Source organism: Chlorella variabilis (assembly GCF_000147415.1).
Source record: "Chlorella variabilis unplaced genomic scaffold CHLNCscaffold_18, whole genome shotgun sequence".
NCBI classification, from domain to species: Eukaryota; Viridiplantae; Chlorophyta; class Trebouxiophyceae; order Chlorellales; family Chlorellaceae; genus Chlorella; species Chlorella variabilis.
In genome coordinates, this window is record NW_005435070.1 from 287,107 (window position 1) to 309,961 (window position 22,855).

General features: G+C 71.9%; 5 protein-coding genes across 5 annotated transcripts; 2 read left to right on the forward strand and 3 right to left on the reverse strand.

The window, feature by feature from the left end:
- Positions 1 to 150: 150 nt before the first annotated feature.
- On the reverse strand, positions 151 to 3,771 carry CHLNCDRAFT_136977 (hypothetical protein; the record flags this gene model as incomplete). Its single annotated transcript, XM_005845347.1, has 9 exons — positions 151 to 379; positions 616 to 1,297; positions 1,542 to 1,670; positions 1,879 to 1,965; positions 2,161 to 2,277; positions 2,495 to 2,604; positions 2,868 to 3,101; positions 3,336 to 3,502; positions 3,649 to 3,771. The coding sequence occupies 9 exons, from the start codon at positions 3,769 to 3,771 to the stop codon at positions 151 to 153; spliced, it is 1,878 nt and encodes a 625-aa protein (XP_005845409.1).
- A 461-nt stretch (positions 3,772 to 4,232) lies between these two features.
- On the reverse strand, positions 4,233 to 5,822 carry CHLNCDRAFT_25896 (hypothetical protein; the record flags this gene model as incomplete). The annotated part of the gene is made up of 3 exons (XM_005845348.1): positions 4,233 to 4,550; positions 4,721 to 5,026; positions 5,181 to 5,822. 3 exons carry the CDS (start codon positions 5,820 to 5,822, stop codon positions 4,233 to 4,235), a joined length of 1,266 nt encoding a protein of 421 aa, XP_005845410.1.
- Positions 5,823 to 6,119: 297 nt separating this feature from the next.
- CHLNCDRAFT_136979 (hypothetical protein) lies at positions 6,120 to 18,133 on the forward strand (the record flags this gene model as incomplete). The annotated part of the gene is made up of 20 exons (XM_005845214.1): positions 6,120 to 6,347; positions 6,525 to 6,908; positions 7,186 to 8,202; positions 8,372 to 8,735; positions 8,934 to 9,200; positions 9,410 to 10,261; positions 10,406 to 10,723; positions 11,033 to 11,194; positions 11,485 to 12,539; positions 12,710 to 13,000; positions 13,155 to 13,284; positions 13,548 to 13,729; positions 13,904 to 14,251; positions 14,507 to 14,643; positions 14,904 to 15,061; positions 15,367 to 15,457; positions 15,720 to 15,910; positions 16,143 to 16,253; positions 16,474 to 16,549; positions 16,750 to 18,133. The coding sequence occupies 20 exons, from the start codon at positions 6,120 to 6,122 to the stop codon at positions 18,131 to 18,133; spliced, it is 7,746 nt and encodes a 2,581-aa protein (XP_005845276.1).
- Positions 18,134 to 18,647: 514 nt separating this feature from the next.
- Positions 18,648 to 19,994, reverse strand: CHLNCDRAFT_26066 (hypothetical protein; the record flags this gene model as incomplete). The annotated part of the gene is made up of 4 exons (XM_005845349.1): positions 18,648 to 18,823; positions 19,067 to 19,195; positions 19,436 to 19,760; positions 19,941 to 19,994. Coding segments are annotated over 4 exons (684 nt in total), but the record flags the coding sequence as incomplete, so codon positions are not given.
- A 263-nt stretch (positions 19,995 to 20,257) lies between these two features.
- CHLNCDRAFT_53862 (hypothetical protein) lies at positions 20,258 to 21,841 on the forward strand (the record flags this gene model as incomplete). Its single annotated transcript, XM_005845215.1, has 3 exons — positions 20,258 to 21,269; positions 21,420 to 21,548; positions 21,675 to 21,841. The coding sequence occupies 3 exons, from the start codon at positions 20,258 to 20,260 to the stop codon at positions 21,839 to 21,841; spliced, it is 1,308 nt and encodes a 435-aa protein (XP_005845277.1).
- Between the last annotated feature and the right edge of the window lie 1,014 nt (positions 21,842 to 22,855).

Sequence of the window (22,855 nt, forward strand, 5' to 3'; positions counted from 1 at the left end):
GATGCTACCCACCAGCCTCTTCTCGTTACGCTCTGCTCCCTTCCGTTCCTTCCTTGAGTTCACTGTAATCGTTTTGCGCAAGCTCCTCGCAGGCCAGGCAGGGCAGCAGGCACACGCAGCGCCCGGCCGCCGCCACGCCTGCCGCGCCCCTCAGCTGGGCGTGGCGGGCCGCGCGGCCGCTCCCACGCCACCGCCGCTGCCGCCGCTCCCCGGTGCCGCCGCCGCCGCGTCTGCGAGGGATGCGTGTGATGCGAAGAGCAGCTGATAGTCAGCCAGGACCTCTGGCACCTCTCTCATGCGCAGGTCGTCTGCCGCCAGGTGCATGAAGCGCCCCGGCAGCCGCACGCCGCCATCCGCCAGCGCCTCGGGGCCCTTCTCCCTGCGGCGGGATGCGGGGTGGGGGCGGTGGCTGTTGGCAGCTTGGCAGGCAGGCAGGTTGGCAAGGGCAGCAGCAGGGGCAGCAGCAGGCTGGTGCGGAACAGGCTGGACTCCAGAAAACAGGTGACGCTAGGCAGCCCAAGCCGGCTGGCTGGGGACATGGCCACAGCGCACGGCAGCCGGCAACAGGCAGCAGGTGCCGCCGGCCAGCTGCCGGCCGCAGCAGCTGCAGTGCACGTGAGCAGCATGGTCCAGCCCAGGCGCGCCAGCCGTCGGTAGTCCGCCATCAGCACCGGCAGCTCGCCCAGGTGCAGCTGGCTGGCGGCGCGGGTGGCCAGGAACTGGCGGGCGGCGGCGACCAGCTGGCGGGTGTCTGTGGCTGCCGCCGCTGCCGCGCCGCCGCGCGAGGCGGCCAGGGCCCGCTGCCCCAGCTGCAGCAGCTCGCGGTCGTGCTCCTCGCTGATGGCGGCGGCCAGCTGCTGCGCCGCCAGCTGCGCGCCGGAGCTGGTGGCGGGCAGGCCCAGGCGGCCGCGCAGGGAGGACAGCGCGGTGGACAGCGTCGGGATGCTCTGCTGCAGGTATGCCAGCCCGCCCGTCAGCGCGCCGCTGCTGCCGGCGCCGGCGCCGCCGCCTCCCGCCTGCTGCTGCGGCGACGGCGACGGCGGCGCCGCCAGCTGCTGGTCTGCTGCGGCGCCCGCCGGCGCTCCTGCGGGGATGCCAGGAGAGCCCTGCCGCCCCGGCGCCGCCGCGGCTTGCTTGCCCGGCGGCAGCGGCAGCGCGGGCGCCGCCGTCACCTCGGGCGGCGGCTGCGAGGCGCTGTCGGCCAGGTCTGCCACAGACAGCAGGTCTGGCTGGGGGGGTGCGATATCCTCAAGGTCCAGCCACCAGGCATCACCCAGCGTGGAGGTGCCGTCGGTGCCTGCAGGCAGCCACAGCACGGAACAGCAGGGTGTGGCAATGTGCTGGTTCAGGGGGCAGGATTCCCCTGAATTGTGGGTGGGTGGGTGGGGGCTGGCCACAGCAGGGAACAGCAGGTTGTGCTGGTTCAGGCGGGGAACTCCCCATGCAGGCTGCACCAGCACCAGCGGCGGTCCCGCTGTAATTGCGCCACGCTCCCAGCCTTCCAGCGGCAGGCCGGCGCGGCCGGCGCCTCGGCCGCGCACCTCCAAACAGCAGCAGGCGGCCGCCTGCCAGCGCGGTGAGCGTGTGCTTCTCACGAGGCGCCGGCGGCGGTGACGCCAGCTCCACGCCACGCCACGCCACCCGCTCCTGCCGGTCCAGGATGACCACGTCTGCAGGCATTCCAAGCAGGCAGCAGCCAGTCCGCGGTAGGCAGGTGGTGCAGGGGAGGAGGGAGGGCCAGGCAGCACCGCGGGCAGCACAGCAGCCGGGCTAGTGGGCAGGTGCCAGTACCAGCTGCATGCTCGGGACGCGTCCAGGCACGTCAGGGGCGGTGCGCCCCAGCTGCCGGCCGGCTGCCCCTGCCAGCTGCCGGCTCACCCGACAGGTACTCGCTCCGGCTCTTCATCCCCATGAGCGACCGCTGCTCCGTCAGGCCGCCCACAAACACCACCCAGCTCCCTGTCACTGCAGCGGCAGGCAGGCAGGCACGGGACAGCGGCGCACGGAGTCAGCGCCCAGGCCGCCATGGCCGCAGCCAGGCCTGCGCCTGCAGGCATGCCGAGCCGCTGCTGGCAACGCGAGACGCAAGGTCCCAAGGGGGGAAGCAAGGCAAGCTCGCCGCTCGCCAGCTCCCATACCGCCACCCGCCCCCTGCAGTACCTGCGACCGCGTGCCCGCGGCGAGGCGGCGGCGCGGGGCCCTCCAGCTGCAGCTGCGTCCACTGGGCGGGGCCATCCCCCTCCAGGCCCCTCAGGGACCACAGCTCATTGGTGACGCCTGCAGGGGGGGGGGGGGGCAACGGGCAGGCAGGGCAACCCAACAGGGCAGGTTGCCAGGGATGCCACCCTGGCGGGGCACCTGGCGTGTGCCAGGGTGGCACAGCCAGCCGAGGCCGGCCTCTTCCTGGCATGCTCCTGCTCAGCCTTCCAAGGGATTGCCAGGCGGCGGCTGCCGCCAGCGGGGCCCCCGCCGCCGCAAAGGGCCCGCCACGCACCGTACGTGTCGCCCCCAAACATCAGCACCCTGCTCTCCAGCGAGAAGAGCGCGGTGCAGCAGCGCGCGCGTGGCCGTGCGCCAGCCAGCTTCACCTCGCTCCACGTCCCCCTGCAACCAGCCAGGCCAAGCAGGCGCAGCGGCCTCTTACAGTCCGCCAGCTGGGCAGCCGCGAAGCAGACAGCGGGCAGCAGGCTGGCTCCCCCGCAAGCTCTTGTGCATTGCCGCCAGCCTACGCGTCGTGTCGCGGCTCAGTGCTTCTGCCTGGAACACATGCACTGGCAGGCTGCTGCTGAGGGCTGGTCATTGCCAAAACCAAGGCGCCGCTGGCTGCAACATAGCAGCCGCATCACACTGCAGCCAGCTGCGCTCACCGCTCCAGGTCAAACAGCCAGGCGTCGTCCAGGCGCCGGTTCATCGAGTCGGCGCCGCCCACCACCAGCAGGCGGGAGCCGCCCACGGCGCACATGGCGGCGCGGTCGCGCGGGCAGGGCTGCGGCGCCTCGGGCGCCTCCCCCGACAGTCGGCTCCAGCGCCAGGTGTCGGTGTCGAGGCACCACAGGTCTGCAAACTGGTGCAGCTTGTGCAGCTGCTTGACATACACGTGCCTGCGGGGCAGGGGAGGGGGCAGGGAGGGGGCGGGGCAGGGCGGGGCATGCACCAGCTTGGTTGACCAACATTGGCGGGCAAAGCAGTGCCTGCTGAAATGTGCCTTTGGCTGCTGGAACTCAGCAGGCCGTGATTGAGCGGGGCGGCCCAGCCCGGCAGGTCGCAGGCGCGGCTGCTACTACTGCTAAGTACAGCGCAAGCAGCAGCTGTGTGGCGCCGGCAGCCTTCCTCACCCGCCAAACAGGTACATCTTGCTGCCGATGACGGCGGCGGCGTGGAAGGCGCGCGCGGCGGGGCCCACCGCCGCCTTCTCCGGCGCAAACCACGCCTCTTGCTCGCACTGCAGCACCGCCAGGTCGTCCAGGGCCTCCTTGTGGCGGTCGATGCCGCCAAACACCACCTGTATGTATGTGCATACAGTTGGGGCACAGGGGGCGGGACACGTAGGGGAGAGTGGAGCCGGGCATGCCATGCACCCTGGGCCTCCGCTTGGCCACACAGATCAAAGCCCTGGCGCTCGAACAGGCCCATTGCCCAGAAACTCACCAGAAACTCCTCGCCCCACGTCGGAACGGCGTTCACCGTGACGGCGCTGTGCCCGCAGCGCGCCGCCGGCTGGTTGGCATAGCTGGCCTCCATCCACCGCGCGCGCACCGTGTCTAGCGCCATGCCGACAGCCTGCTGCACCTCCTCCACGTGGAATTACTGGGCAGAGAGGAAGCCTGGGGCTTGGAGTGGCAGCGAATCGGCGGGGCTGCTCAAGTGATCTGCCACAGCTCTGGATGAAGCTAGCAGCTCCTGCTTCTGATCAGGCCGCTGATAGGTGCGGGTTCACGAGTCGGGGCTCCACCAAAGCCGCTCGCCTCGACCAGGCGCTAACCCTGGAATAAACCAGACTCAGGTGTGAAATCTCAGCGATTGATCAAGTTGCTGAACGCACAGATCAACCCCGCCAGCTTGGCGCCGCCTGGCGAAGGCGCCGGCGGGCAAGTAGTGCTGCTGGTGGTGCTTATGCCTTCTTCACAGCTTTGCTCGTGCAAACTTGATGGGCTTACACTGACGCAACGGAGCATGGCACGCTCGCAATTGCAGTGCCTGAAATGTTCTTATCTACTCCCACCGCACACTCCTCAGCCCGCCCACGGCTGCTGCTGCTCCCCCTGCAGCTGCGCCAGGCGCTGCAGCAGCCGCGCCTCCACGCCGCTCACCTCCCTGGGCAGCTGCACCAGCACCTCGAAATGGTGGGAGCCGCAGGGGCGCGGCCCCCGCCCCTCGCGCCGCACCCCCGCCCGCGGCACCGACAGCACCGCGCCGTGCTGGGTGCCGGGCGGGATGGCCAGCCGGGCGTCGCCGTGCAGCGTGGCGACGGTGGTGGTACCGCCTAAGCACACGTCCCACAGTGGTACCGCCAGCTGCGAGTGCAGGTCCAGGCCCCGCCGCCAGATGCCCTCCTCCTGGGCCACCTGCAGGCAGAAGCGGGCACGCACGGCGGCGCTTAGAGGACGCTACGCCGCGCTGCTATCGCGGACTCCACCCCTGCTGCTGCGGCATTCCATCTTTGCCCATGCAACAGCACAGCGCTGCGCCTGTGCAGCAAAAAGAGGGCAAGCGGGCGCACAAACCGCCAACTCGCCTTGAGCTCTAGCACCACTGCCCCCCGCGGGCCGCTCGCCCTGCCGACGCTGCCCTCGGCGCCCAGCCTCAGCGTGCTGCCGCTGTCCACGCCGGCCGGCACGTGCACCGCCACGCGCCGCGGCTGCTGCGTCAGGCCCTCCCCGCCGCAGCAGGAGCAGGGGTGCAGTACCCGGAAGCCGCGGCCGCCGCACACGGGGCAGCACACCACGGCGGTGCCGGCGGCTGCAGCCATGGGGACAGTGCAGCAAAGCGGGGGTTGGGAGGGAGGTGGCAAGCAGGGCGTGCAGGCCTGCCTTTCCGGCTGCCTCCTCACACCCCTGCCCAGTGCAAATGCAAGCCACACGGCTGCTCACAGCACAAGCAGCCGCGCTCCCGCCTCCCGCCTCCCGCCGCCGCTTGCCTGCGGCGCAGCCATTGGGCAGGGTCCCCCGCTGCAGCCGCACGATCTCCCCTCGCCCTTTGCACATGGAGCAGGGCGGGGAGTAGGTACCCGGCTGGCCGCCGGTGCCCTGGCACTGCCCGCAGGCATCCTGCACCTCCAGCAGCACGCTGCGCTGCGCCCCAAGCACCGCCTCCCGGAACCCCAGCCGCAGCTCAGCCCACACGTCTGGCGGCGCGCGCTCCCTGCCGCGCGGCGCGCGGCTGCCGGGGCCTGGGCCGCCGCCGCCGTCGCTGCCCTCGCTGCCGCTGCCTCCGAACCGCGCCTGCTCGTACTCCCAGCGCTGCTGCTCATCGGACAGCACCTCAAAGGCTCGGGAGATGGCCTGGAAGCGGTGCGATGCCTCAGGGGAGGGGTTGACGTCGGGGTGCCACTCGCGCGCTAGCCGCCGGAAGGCCTGCTTGACTTCTTTGCGACTGACGCCGGGGTCGGGGCGCAGGCCGAGCATCGCAAAGTGGCAGGTGTGGTCGGCGGTGGCGCTGTGGGTGGCGTCGCCGCTCCTCCGGCCGCCGCCGGCGGCAGCGGCGGCGGCGCCAGCGCTGCAGCGATGCCGTCTGCGAGGAGGCGGGCGGCCCCTGGCGCTGCATCTGCTGCAGCTGCGCCGCAGCCATACCGCCCGCTCCGCGAGCAGCGCCGGGCATGGCATGGGTTCCGCGCCGCACCTCCCTGCGCTGCTGCTGCAGCAACTGCAGCACGTTCGAAGATGGTGGAGCACCAGGTTTGCAAAGCTTGACCCCCGCGCGATGCCAGGTAGGACTCGGGCAAACCTGAGGACAGATGTGCGCAGGTCTCATTGCCTCCCGCATTTCTGGGTCTCTCGCCGACGTCATTTCACTTTCAAACGGCGCGCGGGGCCTGCACCAAACGGAGTTGACTTTGAACGGTGCTGGCGGGTGTGATGGAGCGCACGGCGGGCGCCTGCAGGGCTGCGCGCTAATCAGCCATGCAGCTGGAGCAGCGGGGGGCGCCCCTGCAGCGGGGCGCGCTCGTGCGCCATGCCGGCGGCTGCCTGTCGCCGCGGGTGCTCGACTTCCTCTGCTTCGACACGCCCCGCTCGGTGCTGGGCAGCGAAGAAGGGGAGGAGGAGCTGCCATTCTACCTGGCGGATCAGGCCAGTCTGGAAGACCATGTGCGCCAGGTGCGCGGCAACCGCCTGGGCGGCGGAATACCCGTAGGGGGGCGGGTGGAGCCGCGTCAGCAGCTGCAGCGACCTTGTCGGCAGTGTTTGCCATTTGCCACTGTTGAGCGCCATGGATGCGTGCGCCGTACTGGAATGGTTAATCCCAATGCATCGCCGCCTACACTCGTCGCTGCCTCGAGGCGCCTCCCCGCCATGCACCGTGTGCAGGGCCTGCTGCCGTGCCCCGCGCTGTGGGTGGAGCGGTCGGCGGCGGCCGCGGGCTCCGCCCCGCTGCTCGTGCTGTACCGCCTGGGAGGTGCGGTACAGCACTGCGCGCTGCCGGGCAAGCCCATCAAGCTGCAACCCGTCAAGGCCGGCGGCGGCGGCGGCGGCGGCAGCGCGCGCCAGGGCGCCGCCGCCTGCCGATCCTTTGTGTCCAGCCGGCGGCACATGCAGCTGTACCGCCTGGTGCTCAGCCTTTTCCCCAAGCTGCAGCAGCTGGACGCAGACCTCGCTGGCGGCGCCGTGGCGCTGCGCGGCGCGGGGCCAGCGGCGGCGGCGGGCTGGGCGGCGCCTGGGCTTCTGGCTGACACCGCCACGCCCGTACTGCAGGTGGGTGCTGGCTGCCCCTTGGCTTGGTGCATGCATCGTGCGGGCGGGACAGGGGTGGGGTGTTTGGGGAGTTCATTCAAATGAGGGGCGACCATCCCTGTTTGCCTTGGTGCTGCATGCATGCATGGCGCATGCGCACATGCACGTGCACTCCTTGCGAGGCAATGGTCCCGCATTGAGGTACTGCTTGCCAGTAGTTTTGCTGGGCGGTACGCCAGCCCATGCATGCACGCATGCACGCTCACCGCTCACCCCCGCCGCGCGGCCGCCGCCGCAGGGCGTGCTTCTGGAGCGGCTGGACGAGGGCGGCGAGCCGCGCCAGCTCACCGTCGCCCCCGACTTTGCCCACGCCTGCCTGGTGCTGCTGCAGGCGCCCGGGCCGGGGCCCACCCCCGACTGCCTGCGCACAGTCAACTGCCTCTCCGAGGCGCTGGCGGTGCTTCACCGGGACACGGGCTGCCTGGGCCCGCCCTCTCTCACCGCCTCGCCAGTCAAGCCAGGCGGCGGCATCAAGCGCGGCGGCGGCGCGCCGCCGCCAACTCCCTTCCAGTCTCCGTCCAAGCCGCCGCTGCCGGCAGCGCACGGCGCCGAGGCGCTGCGGCTGGCGGTGGCGCTGGTGCAGGAGTGCGGCTCGGGGCGGCTGCGGGAAGGCCTGGCCATCTTATCGGCATCAGCAGGCAGCCCACAGCTCTGCGCCGCGGCGTTGGGGCTGGGTGCCATGGAGGCGCTGGTGACGGCGGCGGCCACCGTGCTGCCTACAGCTTCGATGGGCATGGCCGAGCTGCAGCCGTCGATCGCGGTGGCAGTCGCGGGGCTGCTGGATGCCGCGCCGGCGGCGGCCGCCGCCCCCGCCCGCCTCGTCGCCATCCTCGCCGCCGTGCTGCGGCAGAGCTGCGCCAGCCCGCTGCTGCTGTGCCGCCTGCTGGTGGCGCTGCTGGCGCGGCCGGATGTGCGGGCAGAGGCGATGCGGCAGGGGCTGGCAGGCTCCATAGCAGCCATGTACGCCCGCGCATCGCCCATGGCGGTAGCAGCGGCCGACGCACTCGCCGGTGCCGGCGGCAGCAGCAGCCAGTTGGTCAGCGGCGGCGGCGGCCAGGCGCCCGCGGCGCAGCCGGGGCCGCTGGGCTTTGGCTCTCCGCTGCAGGGGCAGGCGGCAGGCGGCGAGCAGCCTTTCGGTTCGGCCGGCAGCGGCAGGCATGGGCAGGTGTCGCACCTGGTGGCTGCCTACAACGCCCTGTCGGACAGCGGCTCAGACTGCTCACCCTCTGCCAGCCGCAGCGCCTCGCCCGTCAAGGTGGGCGGCCGCCGACTGCCGGGCCGCTGGCCTGGCCAAGCAAGCAAAGGCACCAGCTGCCTGCCTGCCTGCGTGGCACGGGTCTTGGAGCAACTACAGTGTGTGATAGTGTGAGATATGCATGCGTCCCCTCCAAGCTTCACCCCCTGCCTCCCTTGCCCCCCTACAGGGCTCCCCCATGCGGTCTCCCTCTGCCCTGTCCAGCGGCCGCTTCTCCGTGCCCCGCCTGGCGCTGCCCGCCTGCGACTCCCCCACCGGCGCCGGCCCCGGCGGCGGCCTGACCCGCTCCACGCGCCGCGTGCTGAGCGGCACGCCCGGCGGCGCGCGCAGCCCCAGCCCGTACGCCAGCCCCAGCCGCCGCGCCGGCACGTGCGACGGCGGTGGCGAACCGGCAGCTGCCGCTGAGCTGGCGACGCTGGCCAGCGCTCTGGGGGAGAGCCTCATGGCCGCTGACCTGCCTGCTATCGTGGCCCACAAGCGGCTGGCGGATGCGCGGCTGGGCGAGGCGGAGGAGGAGGATGGCGTGCCCGCTGGTGCGTGCGGGGCAGGCGGCGGCGCGGCTGGCTGGGGGGCCTGCCGGGGCGCCTGCTGCGCCTGCACCTCAGCTCACATCAGGGCACAGCCACTGGCGCCACGCTCGGGGCATGGGCACACCCAGCCAGCGCTGTGGGTTGTTCGATTGAGAGACGGGCCTCCTCACGGCCACTCTTCTGCCCATTTGTCCGCTGCAGAGCTGCTGGAGGCGCCGGTACCGGGTGGTACCGGTACCGCCCCCGCGACGGGGGGAAAGAAGGTCCTGGAGGCGCACCGCATCCTGGTCACCGCCCGCTCGCTGCGCAGCGTGGACAGCAGCGCAGGCCGCACCTCGGACGCCGACTCTGCCGCGGCGGCAGAGGGTGTGGCGGCGCGCTCGGCCCGCCTGGCGGTGGATGTGGAGCAGGTCAAGTGCCTGCTGCTGCGGGCGCTGGCGGCGGCGCTGCCCCTGGTGGAGGCCGAGGGTGAGGCTCCGCACCCGCCGCGGTGCTGGCAGCCGGCAGGCGGAAGCTTTGCTGTGTGGGGCGGGCACGTGTCTGGGCAGTGGCGGTATTCGGTATTTGAGGCGGGATTTGAGCGCCGCCTCGCCACCTCGCCAGCTCAGCAGAGCGGTGGCTGTGGCTGCAACGCACGCAGCGCTAAGCCGGCCCTGCCCCTTGCTCTCCCACTGCAGGCTGGCCGCCCAGGGACCCCTCCCCCATGCTGGCGGCTGAGGTGGTGGGCCTGCTGGGCCGCCCCCTATCCCCCACACAGGAGCAGCTCAAGAGCCTGGCCCTGCAGGCGCTGCTGCGGCTGTCCCAGCGGCCCACGGCGGCGGCCGCCGCGGCAGGCGGCCGTCGCCTGGGCTCCAGCCCGGCCTCTGCCGCCGCCGGCGGCGGCGGGCGGCACGTGCTGGTGGCGGTGGCGGGGCGGCGGCTGGAGGCGCTGACCGGCGGCGGGCCGGCCGAGGGGGAAGCCAGGGGGGAGCTGCTGGCGCTGCTGCAGCTTCTCACCGACTACACGACGGCGGTACAGGAGCCGACGGTGGCAGAGGCGGTGGTACGGCACTGCCTCACCAGCCTGCAGTCGCTCATGGGCGTGCTGCAGGCGGCGGGGGTGGATGCAGCGGGCTGGGCGCCGCCCACCTGGCAGCTGCTGCACGCCCTGGTGCTGCTGCTGGCGGCAGCGTGCAAGAAGTGCGAGGAGGCAGAGGCTGGGCGGGGCCTGCTGGCGCTGCTGCTGGGAGACCAGCAGGCAGCTGCCATGCTGGCGGGGGCAGCCGGCCACGTGCTGCTGCTGCCGGAGCCGGCGGCGGCCGGCGCCGGCGCCAGCCTGGCGCAGCGCCGCCGGGCGGCGGCCCTGCAGCGCGACCTGCTGCAGCTGTTTGCCGCGCTGGCGGCGCTCGTGGGGCGGCAGCCGCCCTGCGTGCGCCAGCCGCATCACCCACGGGAGGCAGACAGGGCTGCCTCCCGCCTCTCAGCCGCCTCCTCGGCGCTGGACAGCGGCCGGGACGCGCACCAGGACCCAGGCCAAGACCTGCTGCTGGGTGGGTGGGCTGCCGCAGCTCGGCATTGCACACGCCGTGCCTGGCTGCACGCCGCAACCCGGCCTGCTGCCTGCTGCGAGATGCTTGCTGCATCGAACCCGACATGCATGCGGCGTGCCCTGTCCTGCCCGGCTGGGCCTGCAGGGCTGAGCGCGCGGCGCGGCCTGACACGCCGCAACGCCCTCCTCTTCTTCGGAGTCCTGGTCAGCCCGCACTCCGGCCTGGCGCAGCGCATCCTAGACCACGAGCCCTACCCAGCAGCCGGGGCGGCGCCAGGCGCTGCCGCGGCGCCCGGCAAGGGCGCCGCCGGGCCGCAGCTGCCACCATCGGCGTGCGGCCCCGGGGGCGGGCCCGGCATGCCGGCCAGCAGCATCGTGCGGCTGCGGCAGAGCCTGCTGGAGCTGCTCAAGGCGGCGTTTGCGGCGCCGGGCAGCCCCTTTGCCGCCGACAAGTTCGTGTCAGGTGGGTGGTGGTGGTGCCAGCATGAGGCTGAGTGCGGCGTGCCCGATGGCCTCTCCGGTAGGCAGCCGGGCAGGCCAGGCTGCAGGCGCGTGCCCCAGCAGCCTCTCGGCTGACGGCGTCGATGCGGTGCCCGCTGGCCTCCTGCCGTGCACCGCTCACCCAGCCTGCCCACCAGGCTGCACCCCTCCCTCCTCCCTCCCTCCCTCCCTACGAAAAGCTCGCTCGTGTTTCTGGTTAACAAATGTTTAACACTTTCTGGTTGTTTCTGTTTAACAAATGTGTTGTAACCTTCAAACCACCCCCCTGCAGACTTCTACATCCGCTTCCACTTTGTCCAGTTCCTCAAGCTGTACCACAACCCGCAGCGGGACCACCAGGCCCTCTTCCTTTGCCGCCAGCACATGGACACGCTGCTGACGCTGGCGGGCGACAGCAGCCCCCACATCCGCCACCGCTTCCTCCAGCTGTCGGGTGAGGCGGCGGCGGCGGCGGCACGGTTGGCACGATGCACGAGGGCAGCCCCACCCTGGTGCATTGTGCAGCAAAGGATGCACCTCCCTTGTGCGGCAAAGGCCGCACCCGCTCTCCCTGCGAGGCCCAGGAGCCTGCATAGTAAACGGGCGCCGGGGCCAGCACACGCCACGCCCGACCCAAACCTTGCTGCGGCGTGTGGCGACGCTGGTTGCTGCGCCCCGGATGGCCCTGTCATGATCTAACTGTACAGTTGTCGCTGCCCCCTGCCCCTGCCTCTGCGCTTGCAGTGGTCGACTTTTTCGTGCGGGAGCTGAGCCTGGAGTTTGAGGCGAAGCAGCCCGCCCGCGGCCGCATGCACCGCCTCAGCAGCAGCGGCAGCCAGCTGGACCACCGCCGCACCTCCTCCTCCTCCACCCTCGCCGGCCTCGAGTCGGGCAACGCCTCGCCCGTGCCCTCCCTGCGCCTCCCTACCGTGCACGAGCCCCAGCCGGCGGCGGGCCTGCCGGCGGGCGTGCCGCTGCTGCGCCTGCCGTCCCGCGGCGGCGGCGGCGGCGGCGGCGGCGGCGGCAGCGGCTCCTCCTCGCCCGCGCCGCAGCTGCCGCCTGGCATCGGCATGGGAGCCAGGGGATTGGCGGTACCGCGCCTGAACCTGGGTGGAGGGCCCTCCCTGCCCAGCCCCGGGGGCCAGAGCACCCCTAGCCCCGGCAACAGCGCACGGCACGGCCGCCCGCCGCTGCCGCCCTCTGCCAGGTCTGGCGTGGGTGCCACGCCCAGGCTGACCAGCCGGCTGGGTCGCACCATGTCTGCTCGTTCCGGTGACATGGCTGGCGCGGCGGCCGCGGCGGCCGCAGCGGCGGCGGCAGCGGCGCCACCGCCACCTCAGCACGCCGCGGCCCACCGCACGAGCAGCAGCGGCGGCCTGGGCCCAGGCTCCGGCACTGCCGCGCCCCTGGGCAAGCTGGGCATCCCCAGGCTGGGGCTGGCGGGGCTGGGGCGCAGCCTCGGCGCGCCGGCACCCGCGGCCGCCTCGGAGCAGCCGCCCGCGGCGCCTCCTGCCCCCGACACCCGCCCCGCCAGCCGCGTCCACTTCTCCACGCTGCCTCCCGCCGCCGCGCATACCGCGTCCGACGACGAGGACAGCGACTCGGACGGCAGCAGCGACGGCGGGGCAGCGGCGGCGCCGGGCCGCGGCGGCGTCTTGCGGCCCACCCCTCCGGGCTTTGACGTGCCTGCTGGCTTCCGGTTCACCGGAGATCTGGAGGAGGATCTGGAGCGGCTGGAGGCGCTGGAGGGAGGCCAGGCGCGCGGGCCGCCAGCCTCCAGGGTGGTCCCTGTCTCTTGGGTGCTCTCTCGCTCTCTCGCTCTCCCCCACCCAATGTGCCTTTGCTGCCACTTGTGTCCCTCCTGTCCCTGGCTGCCCGTACGCGGTGCTGCCTTTGGCAGCCGCTTCCCCTGCCTGCCGCGCAGCCTGAAGCTTGCCTGGGCCCTGGTTCCCCTGCTTGGCCTGCGCAGGATTCGGCGTCAGAAGGTGAGTCGGACGGCGGGTATGGGCCTGAGAGCGAGAGCGCCTCACCCACCATCCCAGCCCTGCGCAGCAGCCCCTTCCAGCAGGCGCGCGGCCCCGTGCCCCCGCTGCCGGCGGTGCCCGGCCGGGCCAAGACGGCGCTGCCGGCGGCGCCGGCGGCGGCCGTAGAGCAGGCGCCGGGCAGTGGCGGCGAGCGGGGCAGGGTGGTGCCGCAACTCAACCTCGCCAGCTCCATGCACTCAACCCTGGAGGCCCGCAATGCCAGCGCAGAGATGCAGGTGCGATCCGGCCAGGATGGCGCAGCCCGGGCATGGGGTCTGCTGTGGGTGGTGCCTGCTGAGCTTCTCGCCATACAACACCCCGCTGCGCCTGATGCCCACCTCAGCCTCCTCCCACCCGCCCCCACCCGGGCCCCTTCCCCCCTCCCTGCAGCTGGCTGCTGAGGCGGAGCAGGCCAAGGCACGGCAGGGGCGTGGCGCGCTTGGCGAGCCGGAGCGCGGCGCGCCGGGCAAGGGCAGGGCGCAGGCGGCCGGCATGCGCGCACTGCGCAGCTCGCTGTCGGGTGAGCGCCTAGCGCGGCGGCGGCGGCGGTGGTGTGCGGGGGATGGTGGCGGCGGGGTGGTGTGGTGCGCTGCGCGGTTGTGGGCGGGGGTGCATTCAGCAGAGGCCGCAGGCATTCAGCTTCCCGCAGCCACTGCTAGGCGATCAGGTGCCCAGCAGACCCCCCGCTGCGTGCTGGAAAGGTTGCCTCACAGGCCCGACACATGCACCCCATCCCACGCCCACCCCCACCTCCACCCCCACCCTCCTCCCGCCCTCCCCCAGACATGGCGGGCCTGAGCGCCGCCGACGTGTCGTACAGCGAGGAGCGCGGGCGGCGGCTGCTGTACCGCGACGAGGGCCTGCACCTCGAGGTGCTGCAGCTCGTCTTCCGCCTCATCCTGGCGCAGGGCGGCCACCTGGATGCCGCATACTGCGACCAGTACCCCTGGGAGCGCAAGCTGCAGGTGGGTGCCTGTGTGTGTGTGCGTGTGTGTTTGTGCACGTGTCTCTGTCTGTGTGTGAGGGTGCGGGTGTGCCCCAGTGCGCCTCGGCGCTGCCCACCGCCACAGCGTCGCTCTGCCCCACTGGCCTGCCTGCTGCCTCTCATTGCCCCCCGCTGCCCCTCCCCCGCTCCCCAGAACATCCCATTCATCCTGTACCATCACCTGAATCACGAGGAGAACCGCCCCCTGCTGCCCCACCTGCTGCCCCGCCTGGCGGCATCCGGTACCGCCGGTACCGCCTCCGGCGGCCCCGGCGGCGGGCACGGCGGCGGCGGGCACGGCGCCCCCGCGCTGCGCCTGCTGCGCCTGCTGTGCGCCGCTTTCTTCCGACCGGAGTGGTACACAGGCCGCTCCCGCATCTCCTCCGCCGCGAGCGCCTACTCGACTGTCTACCGGGCCAGCCTGCCGGCCTGGGCGGGCGACGGCGGCGTGGTGCTGAAGCTGGTGGACACGCCGCGGCACATCCAGGACCGCTGCGCACAGGTGGGCGGTACCGCCAGGTCGGGTCGGCGTGGCGGGGTGTGTGGGCTGGCTGCGGTTGCGGGACCTCTGGCGCGCTGGAAGGGTGCAATGCCAGCCAGCGGGGGAGCCGCACGGTGGGGACGTAGCCGGCACGTGCGCCGCGCGCCCGAATGCCGTGCCCCCCTGCCTCCCCCATCCGTCAGCCTCTCAATAGCTTGCCCCACCTTGCCCCCCACCGTCCGCGCCCACGGGTGGCCCCCGGCCCTCCCCGCGCAGGTGGATGTGCAGGGGGAGGTGTCGGTGCTGGAGGCGCTGGCGGGCAGCCCCGCTGCCTGCCAGCTGCACGACTACGGGGTGGACCCGGCGGCAGAGGCGATGTTCCTGGTGCTGAAGGACTACAAGTGCTCGCTCAAGTGGGTTGTTGTTGTTGTTGTGTGTGTGTGTGTGTTGCATGTGTGTGTTGCGTTTGTTTGTGATGAAGTGCAGTGTGTGTGTGTGTGTGTGTGTGTGGGGGGGGGGGGGTGTACGTGGGGCTCCTGGGTGAGTGCTGGCGTGGGTGGAACTGGGACTCTGCGAGTGTGGGACGCTGCGGGTGGTTGTGGGGATGCCCATCCCGAACCGCCATGCTGCCGCCCATGCTGCCGCCCGCACCCCCCGGCCGGCCGCCCCGCAGGCAGTGGCGCGCGCGCCAGCCCGCCGCCCCCGCGGGCCAGCTGCGCCTGTACCTTGCGGTGTTTGGGGAGGTGGCGGCGGCGGCGGCGGCCCTGCTGGACAGAGGCGTGGTGCACTTCGACCTGAAGTGTGATAACTGCCTGCTGGAGCCGCTGCCGGGTGAGGCGCCCGCTCCCCTCCCCGCCCCCCGCGCGCACGCCGGGCAGGGGCTGTTTGTCGAAAGCAGCCCGCCGCGCCGAGTGCCCGCGGGCTGTGCGTCTGTCGGGCAGGCTGTGCGCTTGGCAGCTGCATGTGTGTGCGTGCATGTATGTATTCATCACGGCTCGGCAGAGGCCAGGCGGCCCGTGCCAGGCGCGCAATCCAGCTGGGACCCCGCAGCAGCAGCAGTGTGTTGGCGCGTGCGACGTGGCGCCGACCCGTGCCCGCCCGCCTCCCTCCCCTCCCGTGCCCCTCCCCACCGCCAGGCGTGAGCGAGGCGGAGTTCTGGAGCCCTTCCACCGAGCGCCTGCCCTTCCGAGTGGTGCTGGCTGACTTTGGAGAGAGCAAGGCGTTCAGGTGGGAGCGGAGGGTGGCGAAGGGTTGGAGAGGGTGGAGGCCGGGCGGGGCCCGATTTGCTGCCGCCCGCCTGCCGGGCATCGGAGAGTGGTGGCTGCTCGGCTGCCTCCCTGCACACACACGCACACGCACACGCGCGCGCGCGCACACACACACACACTCACCGCGTTTCACCTCCCAGCTCACAAGCACTTGGCGGCTAAGGGTCCCTGACGCGCGCTCCTCCCCGCTGCCCCCCCTCCCTTGCCCCCTGCCTTGGCAGCGAGGGCGCCGACGCCGCCATTACTGCCCGTGCGCGCGGCACCGACTGCTTCAAATCCCCCGAGATGCTGCTGGCAGGGGGCGCCTCCCACCGCGTGGAGCAGCGCCTGTACGACCGGCGTCGGCGCCAGGGCGCGGGCCCCGCCTCCGACGTTTGGTCCCTGGCCTGCCTGCTGTTCGAGCTGGTGACGGGTGCGCGGGCGCGGGCGTGCCCGCTGGCCTCCCCCTGCTGGCTGCGCCCGCTTGCTGCCCGTGGGCCCCGCCACATGCCTGCACGCTTGTCAGGAACCATTACAGCCCCCACCACCCGCCGCCCACCCCGCCCGGTGTCATCACACCACCCGCCGCCGCCCTCGCCCATGCTTCTTCCCCCACCATGCCTCTCTCCCCTGCCTGCCCCCATCCTCCATCCCTCCCGCCGCAGGCAAGCTGCTGTTCAGCGACAGCGACTGGGTGCAGCTGGTGGCGCGCGTCACCTCACCCTCCATGCCTCTCATCACAGAGGACAGGGCCGCGCTGGTGGCGGGGCTGCCAGGTCAGCATCATGCATGCATGGCGCTCGGGAGCGGGCCGGCTGGCTCGGTGGCTGGGGATGCGGTACCGCCAGGCAACTGCCCGGCGGTACGCTACTCGCCCACGGTGCCTGCCACACAGCACACACTCACACCACCCCAACCATCGCCAACAACTGGCTGCCGCTCCACTTCACCGCTGCGCCTGCCCGCCACGCGGTCCTGCCTCTGCCTTGGGTGCAGGCCTGCTGGACCTTCTGCGGTACATGCTGGTACGGGACGCCCGCATGCGCCCCACGCTGGCAGACGTGCAGGCCAGGTGCGGAGGCGCCTGCCTCCCTTGCGCCTGCTTCCCTTGTGCCTGCTTCGCTTGTGCCTGCCTGTGCAGCGCACAGGCTGTCCAACCCCTCCAGCACAGGCTCACCGGACGCTCACCGGAAAAGAGCAAATGCCAAACTGCCCCCATCGTTCGGCGCCTCACCCATGCTCGCCGCTGCCCCCACCTCTGCGCCCTCGCAGGCTGGCCGCCCTGCGCAGCAGCGGCCGGGTGCGGCTGCCGCCGCACGTGCGCGGCACGGCGGCGCCACTGTCCAGCCGCTGCTCCTCCGGCGGCCTTCACCCCTCTGGCGGCTCCCAGCTCTTCTCCCCCACGAGCTACGCACCCTCCCCCAAGGCCTCCATGCCCATGCCGCTGCTGGCGGCGCTGCCGCTGTCGCCACACCTGCTGCTGGCGCCGCTGGCGCTGCTCGGCGGCGCCGCGCCGCTGCGGCAGCACCCCGCACGCCGCGTGGTGCTGCTCTTTGGCCTGCCGGGAGGCGGCCCCGGCGGCTCGCCCAGCCGGCGGGGCAGCCAGCGGGGCGAGGGGCTCTCCCCGGCTTCCTCCCCAGGGAGCCGCAGCGGGGGCAGCAGCCGCAGCAGCTCGCCGCCGCCGGGATACCGCCAGTACGGCGGCGGTACGCCCGCCTGCGCCACCACCTTCTCCGCCAACCCCGTGTTCAGCCACGACGGCGGCGGCGGCTCGCTGTCATGCGGCGGCGCCTCTACCGCCTCCCCTGGCCTCCCCCGCTCCTCGGCTCGCACCCTGATAGGCACCCCGCGCGCCGCGCTGCGCTTCGGCTCCGCCTCGGTACATCCAGAGCCGCAGGAGGAGGGCAGCCACAGCCTGGCAGGCGCAGCAGCAGCGGCTGCGGCGGCAGAGGCGGCAGAGGCGCTGTCGGCGTCTGCCGCCACCAGCCCTGGCTGCAGCCCCACACGGCCGCTGCTGGGGGTGGCCAGGGTGCACCCAGAATGCAGCCCGGGCCTGCGGCTGGCGCCCAGCCCCGTGCAGGAGCCTCGCGGCCTGCAGCTGATTCTGCCGCCGCCGCAGGCGGCTGCGGCTGTGGCGCCCGGCGGCACGGGCCGTGGCAGTGGCGGCGGGGATGCTGGCCTGCTGGCGGGCGTGCTGGCGGATGGCGAGCTGGCGGCGGCGGCGGCAGCCTGCGCTGCGGCGGGGGTGGAGTGCCGCCTGGCGCCCGCCTGCGCCATGGGCCGCGAGTCGCGCATGCAGCAGCCGCTGGCGCTGGCACAGTGGCTATCGCAGCGGGCGATGCCGCTGCTCTGCGGCGGCGGCGGCGGCGCCTGCGGGGCGGCCGGCCAGCAGCTGCCGGTGATGGTGGCGGTGCAGGCGGGATGCGAGGCGGAGGGTGCCATGGCAGCTGTGGCGCACCTGATGCAGTACCGCCAGGTCAGCATGTACCATGCCATGGTGGCGGCCAGCCAGTGGGGCATAGACCTCCACCTGCGCCCCCAGCACATGCTGGCCCTGCAGCACTGGGCAGCCACGGACGGTCCCGCGGCGGCAGTACCGGCGTTACCCTCGGCCCGCGGCACGCCGTCCGCGGGCAGCGGCGATGGCTGGCGGTAGCCGGCGCAAAGCGCGCGCTCCCCATGCTGTTTCCTAACCCCATTAGCAAAATTACTAGCTTTAGCTTTCAGTGTCTATCCAGGCACCTCTTGCACTACACCCTCTGCCTTGCCACCTTTGTTCATTATGGTGACTGCACGCGCCCTCCTGCACCGCACGCTGCTTGAACTCTCCCGTGGCCCGCCGCCGGCCGCATCCCGCATCCTCACTCAGTCTGCACAGTTTACACTTGCCGCTCTCCCTGCAACCAATTCTCAACGGTAACCAAAGCAAACAGCAGAACAGCCGGCGTGGAACAGAAACAGCTCTGGGGCGCAGACCAAAAAAGGTTGTCGACGCGGGGCCGCTCAGCGGCGCCCCACGCCTGCCGCTCCCCTCGGGTGGGCAGCTCAGCCTCCGCTGCCGGACGCGTCCTGAGCGCTCGCAGCACGCAGAAGGCCGACAGCGCGGGTGCCATCCCCGCCCCGCCAGAGGCCGCTCACGCTCACAGCAGCGCTCACACACACAGCAGCGCTCACAGCAGGCCCGCCGATGTGATGAGGATGGCCTGCAGCGGGCGGCCCCACTTGGACCGCGTCTTGTCTGCCCGCTCGTCGCCTATGAAGGAGGCAAACTGGTTGAACGCGCGGGCGTTGTCGTTGGGGGTGAAGGTGGGCACCGCGGTGATTGCGCGGATGACCTCCAGACTCTCTGCATGGGGCAGGCGCGGGCGGCGGCGAGGCCGTGTTGCTGCACGTGTGTGTGGCATGGCGGCGGCGGCGCGACGGCGGCGGGTTTGCGGGTCTGGGGCCGCGGGGCGCCCTGCCGGCCCCGAGGCTGCCTGAAAGGTCGAGCACCTTTCGGCTGCCATCCCAGGCGGGGCACCGCTGCGCTGTGCACGCTGCGCTGTGCACGCTGCGCTGGGCGCCGCTGCGCTGGGCACGCTGCGCCCACCTGGCGTGACCTGCCCCACCACGATGTTCTCTCCATCCAGGCTGGGCACGGGTGCGGGCCCTGTTGTGATGAGCAGGGACAGGTTGCGGTAGCCCTTGTCGAAGCGCAGGTAGCTGTCGTCCACATTCTCTGTGGCGTGGGCGGCGCAGGGAGGCGGCAGGGGTGGGGCCATGGAGGCGGGCTAGGCGCGTGGAGGGGCCATGCCGGCGCGGGGCATGCATGCGTGGGGCATGCAGCAGGGGGATGCGGCTGGATACAGGCGCAGGCGGTTCATGCTTGCTTGCGTGCGTGTGTGAGCTCCGCAGCGGCGCACGGCTGCCACGGCGCAGCGCGGCTTGCGGCACAGGCGCGTCCGCCGCCGCGCCTCACCTGACAGGTTGAGCGACACGGTGCCCGGGCGGCGGTGGGTGAGGCGGAAGGCCGAGGAGGCGAGGATGTCTGGGTTGGGGGGCAGGTCTGGCGGCGCCTGCACCAGGCCGCTGCGCTTGGGCCCCTGTGCCCCCGCCACAATGAACCGCCCCGCCACCACCTTGCTGAGCGCGGTGTTGTCGTAGGCTCCGGCGGCCGCCGCGGCCACGATGTTGGCCACGCTGCCGGGGGCCGCCCGCCCAAACAGCTCGACCTGTATCCGCCCTAGCGGCTGAGGGTCAGTGCAGAAGGGAGTCTTGTCCCCCAGCGTGCGGTTGGTCCGCACCTGCGCGGCGGGCGGCGGGGAGAGGGAGGCCGGCGGGCAGCCGCCAGTGGGCCTCACCGCTGTGGCCCCGGGCAGGGTGTCAGCTGGGCAGGGCGGGGCAGCCAGGGTGTCAGCCTGCGGTGACGGGCAGCACCGCAGGCCCCGGGAGGGACTGCTGCAGGCAGGCATGTACTTGCGTACCGCTTCAGGGCACAGCCCAATGTCCAAATAGAGGCGGTGCGTGACAGTGGTGTCGACAGCCTCAATGCCAGAGGCAAGAGCAGGCAGCTCCACATCTGCCGCCGCCGTGGAGGCCGCCGCCAGCTGCGGCGCCGCCGCTGCGGCTGCCAGCAGGGCCAGCACGGCGCGGCGGCTGGCGGGCTCTGCGTCCTCTGGCTGCCCCGCGCGGCACCTGCGGCGTGGGAGCAGCACAGCATGTGAGACACGGTTGGGAACGGGAGGCGACCAGGTGGGCAGCGGCGGCGGCAGGGCGGGAATCCCTGCTCTGTCGGCCGATCATGCCGATCGCCACCTGGTGCTTGCCGCCCGTCTCTGCTGCCGCTGCTGCCGCACGGAGGCAAAGGGCTGCGCCCACGGCGTGCGGCACGACACTTGCGCTGCCATCTCGGCGCTTGGGAGCCCCGGGAAGCCCTGATCACCTGCAGAAATTGCTGGCAATGATGATCAAGCAGGAGCGGAATGGGATCTTTGTGGGCGAGCCTGGTCAGCCTTTCCTGCTCCCCAAACCGCCGAAATGGAGCCCCTGGCATTGTCCAAGCATTCTCACGATGCCAATTGTGCTGCTGGGACCCTGGGCAGCGCCCTGCGCCCGGCTGGCCAGAGTCCCCAGGCGCCGCCCTCAACTCCTCACCTGCACTGCCTTCGACGAGTGGCTGGAAGCCAATAGGCTGCCGGGCATAGAGCGGCGCGGCAGGAGCAGCAGCAGTGCCGACGGTGTTGTAGGAGGCGCGGAGGCACCGCCGCTGGCTGCCAGGCGACGCTTCGCCTGGGCTGAAGCCCCAGCCATTGCAGCCCACTGCTTGCAGCGCCACGGGCAGTGCCGGTGGGAGCTGGATGCTCCAGGCCTGCTTGTGGCCAGCAGCAGCGACGGCGGTGGGCTCGTGGCGAGGCTGGAGGTACCGCTGGTACTGGCCGGCACCCACCCAGACCTCTTTGTATGCGAGGAGCAGCTGTCCCCACTGCCTCCCCGCCCTGAAGCCGAGCACCAGCGGCTGCTGCAGGCGCTGGCCCGCCTGGCTGGCAGCGGTGGCACCAGCGATAGCAGCAGCAGCAGCAATGATAGCAGCGGCGGCGGCAGCAGCGGCGGCAGCAGCAGTGGCGGCAGCAACACAGCGCTCGGCAGGGAGCAGCCGCAGATAGGAAGCCAGCTGCTGGTGCTGCTGTCTGCAGACTCTGCGGCGCTGGCGCTGTACAGCCAGGGCCAGCTGGCCCGGCACAAGGTGCTCACCGGCTACACCGTGCGCAAGCGGCAGGGCAAGGCGCAGGCGGGCTACGAGCGGCAGGGCGGAGGTGGGCTGGGGCGGGCTGCCGCTGCGCTGCTGCCGGGGAAGTAGCCCAAATGCATAGGCCGCTCCTGCAACTGCCTGGTTGTCATGGCTTGAATCAACACTCTAATGAAAATAACTTTGGGACCCATTCTTTTTCGTCGCTGTGACGCAGGCATGGGCAGCGTTGGGGGGGCCATCCGCGCCCGGGAGAGCCGGCGCCTGTTCCAGGGCGCCGCCGCCACTCTGGCCTCCTGGCACCAGGACATTGCCGCCTGCAGCCAGCTGTTCCGGAGCGGCACAGGTGCGGCTACCTGCCTGGCCTCCTTCCCTTGGCTTCTGGGGCCGTGGCCCTGATGCGAAGGTCCTGCCGATGGGCTGCAACGGCCATGCCTGATTCCAAATGCCCCATGTCCCGCCCGCGCCGCAGTACGCGCGTGGAACGAGCTGTACGCCGCCGCCTCGCCGCCGCCGCCGCTCCGCCGGCGCGACCCGCGGTTGCGGTCTGTGGGGGTGGGGGTGCGGCGCCCGCGGCTGGCGGATGTGGAGCGGGCGTATGCGGTGCTGAGCCACGGCACGCTGTGCGAGGCCGAGTGAGGAGCTGCAAGTGTGCGGAGGGGCAGGCTGCGCCCCGGGACCCGCCGCCTGCCACCCACTGGAGCAGATTTAAATCAGCAGCTGATGCCTCTGGGCAGGTGTGTCGGCTGGAGCTTGCTGCGCTTCTGGGTGGTGGTCCCGCCCCAGGCCTCGGCCACACTGGCGCCGAGGCTGTGTGCGCATCCGTGGCGGCGGGCAGGATGATTGCAGCGCACCTGCGAAAGTTGCGGGGTGCACGGTCAAGGGGAGGCGAGCGCGTAACCAGGCATGCAGCCCCACCCCCACAGACCGCCACTGAAGACAACTCGAGGCGGCCCGGCCTGCAGGCACGGCCGTGCCGCCGCCGCTTTGTGCCCGTCGTCGGCGCGGAAGGGGGAGCTGGCGTCCCCCCTCCCGTGGGCTCCCTGACCGACGCTCTTGTGGCGGCCTTCTCTGCTACTTTGGTCGCCAAACAGAGCGCATGCGACATAAATCTCCGGTGAAGAATCGCCATGGTACTTACCCAGGTACTGGTAGCTGCGCTAGAGCAGGAAGAAGCTGGCGATCTTTATCACCTTCAGACCTCCGATACGCGGCTTTGCCAGTGAAAAGCGCAACCATGCCGCTTGCACCTGCCTGGCGGGCCATGTTCGCACATGCGGCCCAGATTGTCTTGCTCCTCGCCCCGATTGGCACCCTGGCGGCTCCCTCGCACTACTTCCAGATGCACGCCACCGACGCCGTGCGCGCCCACGCCGCCTCCATGCGCATGTGGGCTGGCTCGGCGGGGGGGGCGGCGAGGGACGCGGACGGGCACCGGGGCGGCGGCGCCAGGCGCCTGGCCAGCAAGCAGCCCAGGGGCGACGCCGTCGACTGCGGCAGCCCTCCCTCCAAGTCCGATCCAGCAGATCCTATGTGGTTCACACAGGCTGGCTGCTCCCTGGCCTCAATGGACAACTACTCTTATCTGGACGAGGCCGGTGCCTACCGTACCGCCAACAAGGGCGAGCTGATCCAGGCAGGCCGGCAGCGCGG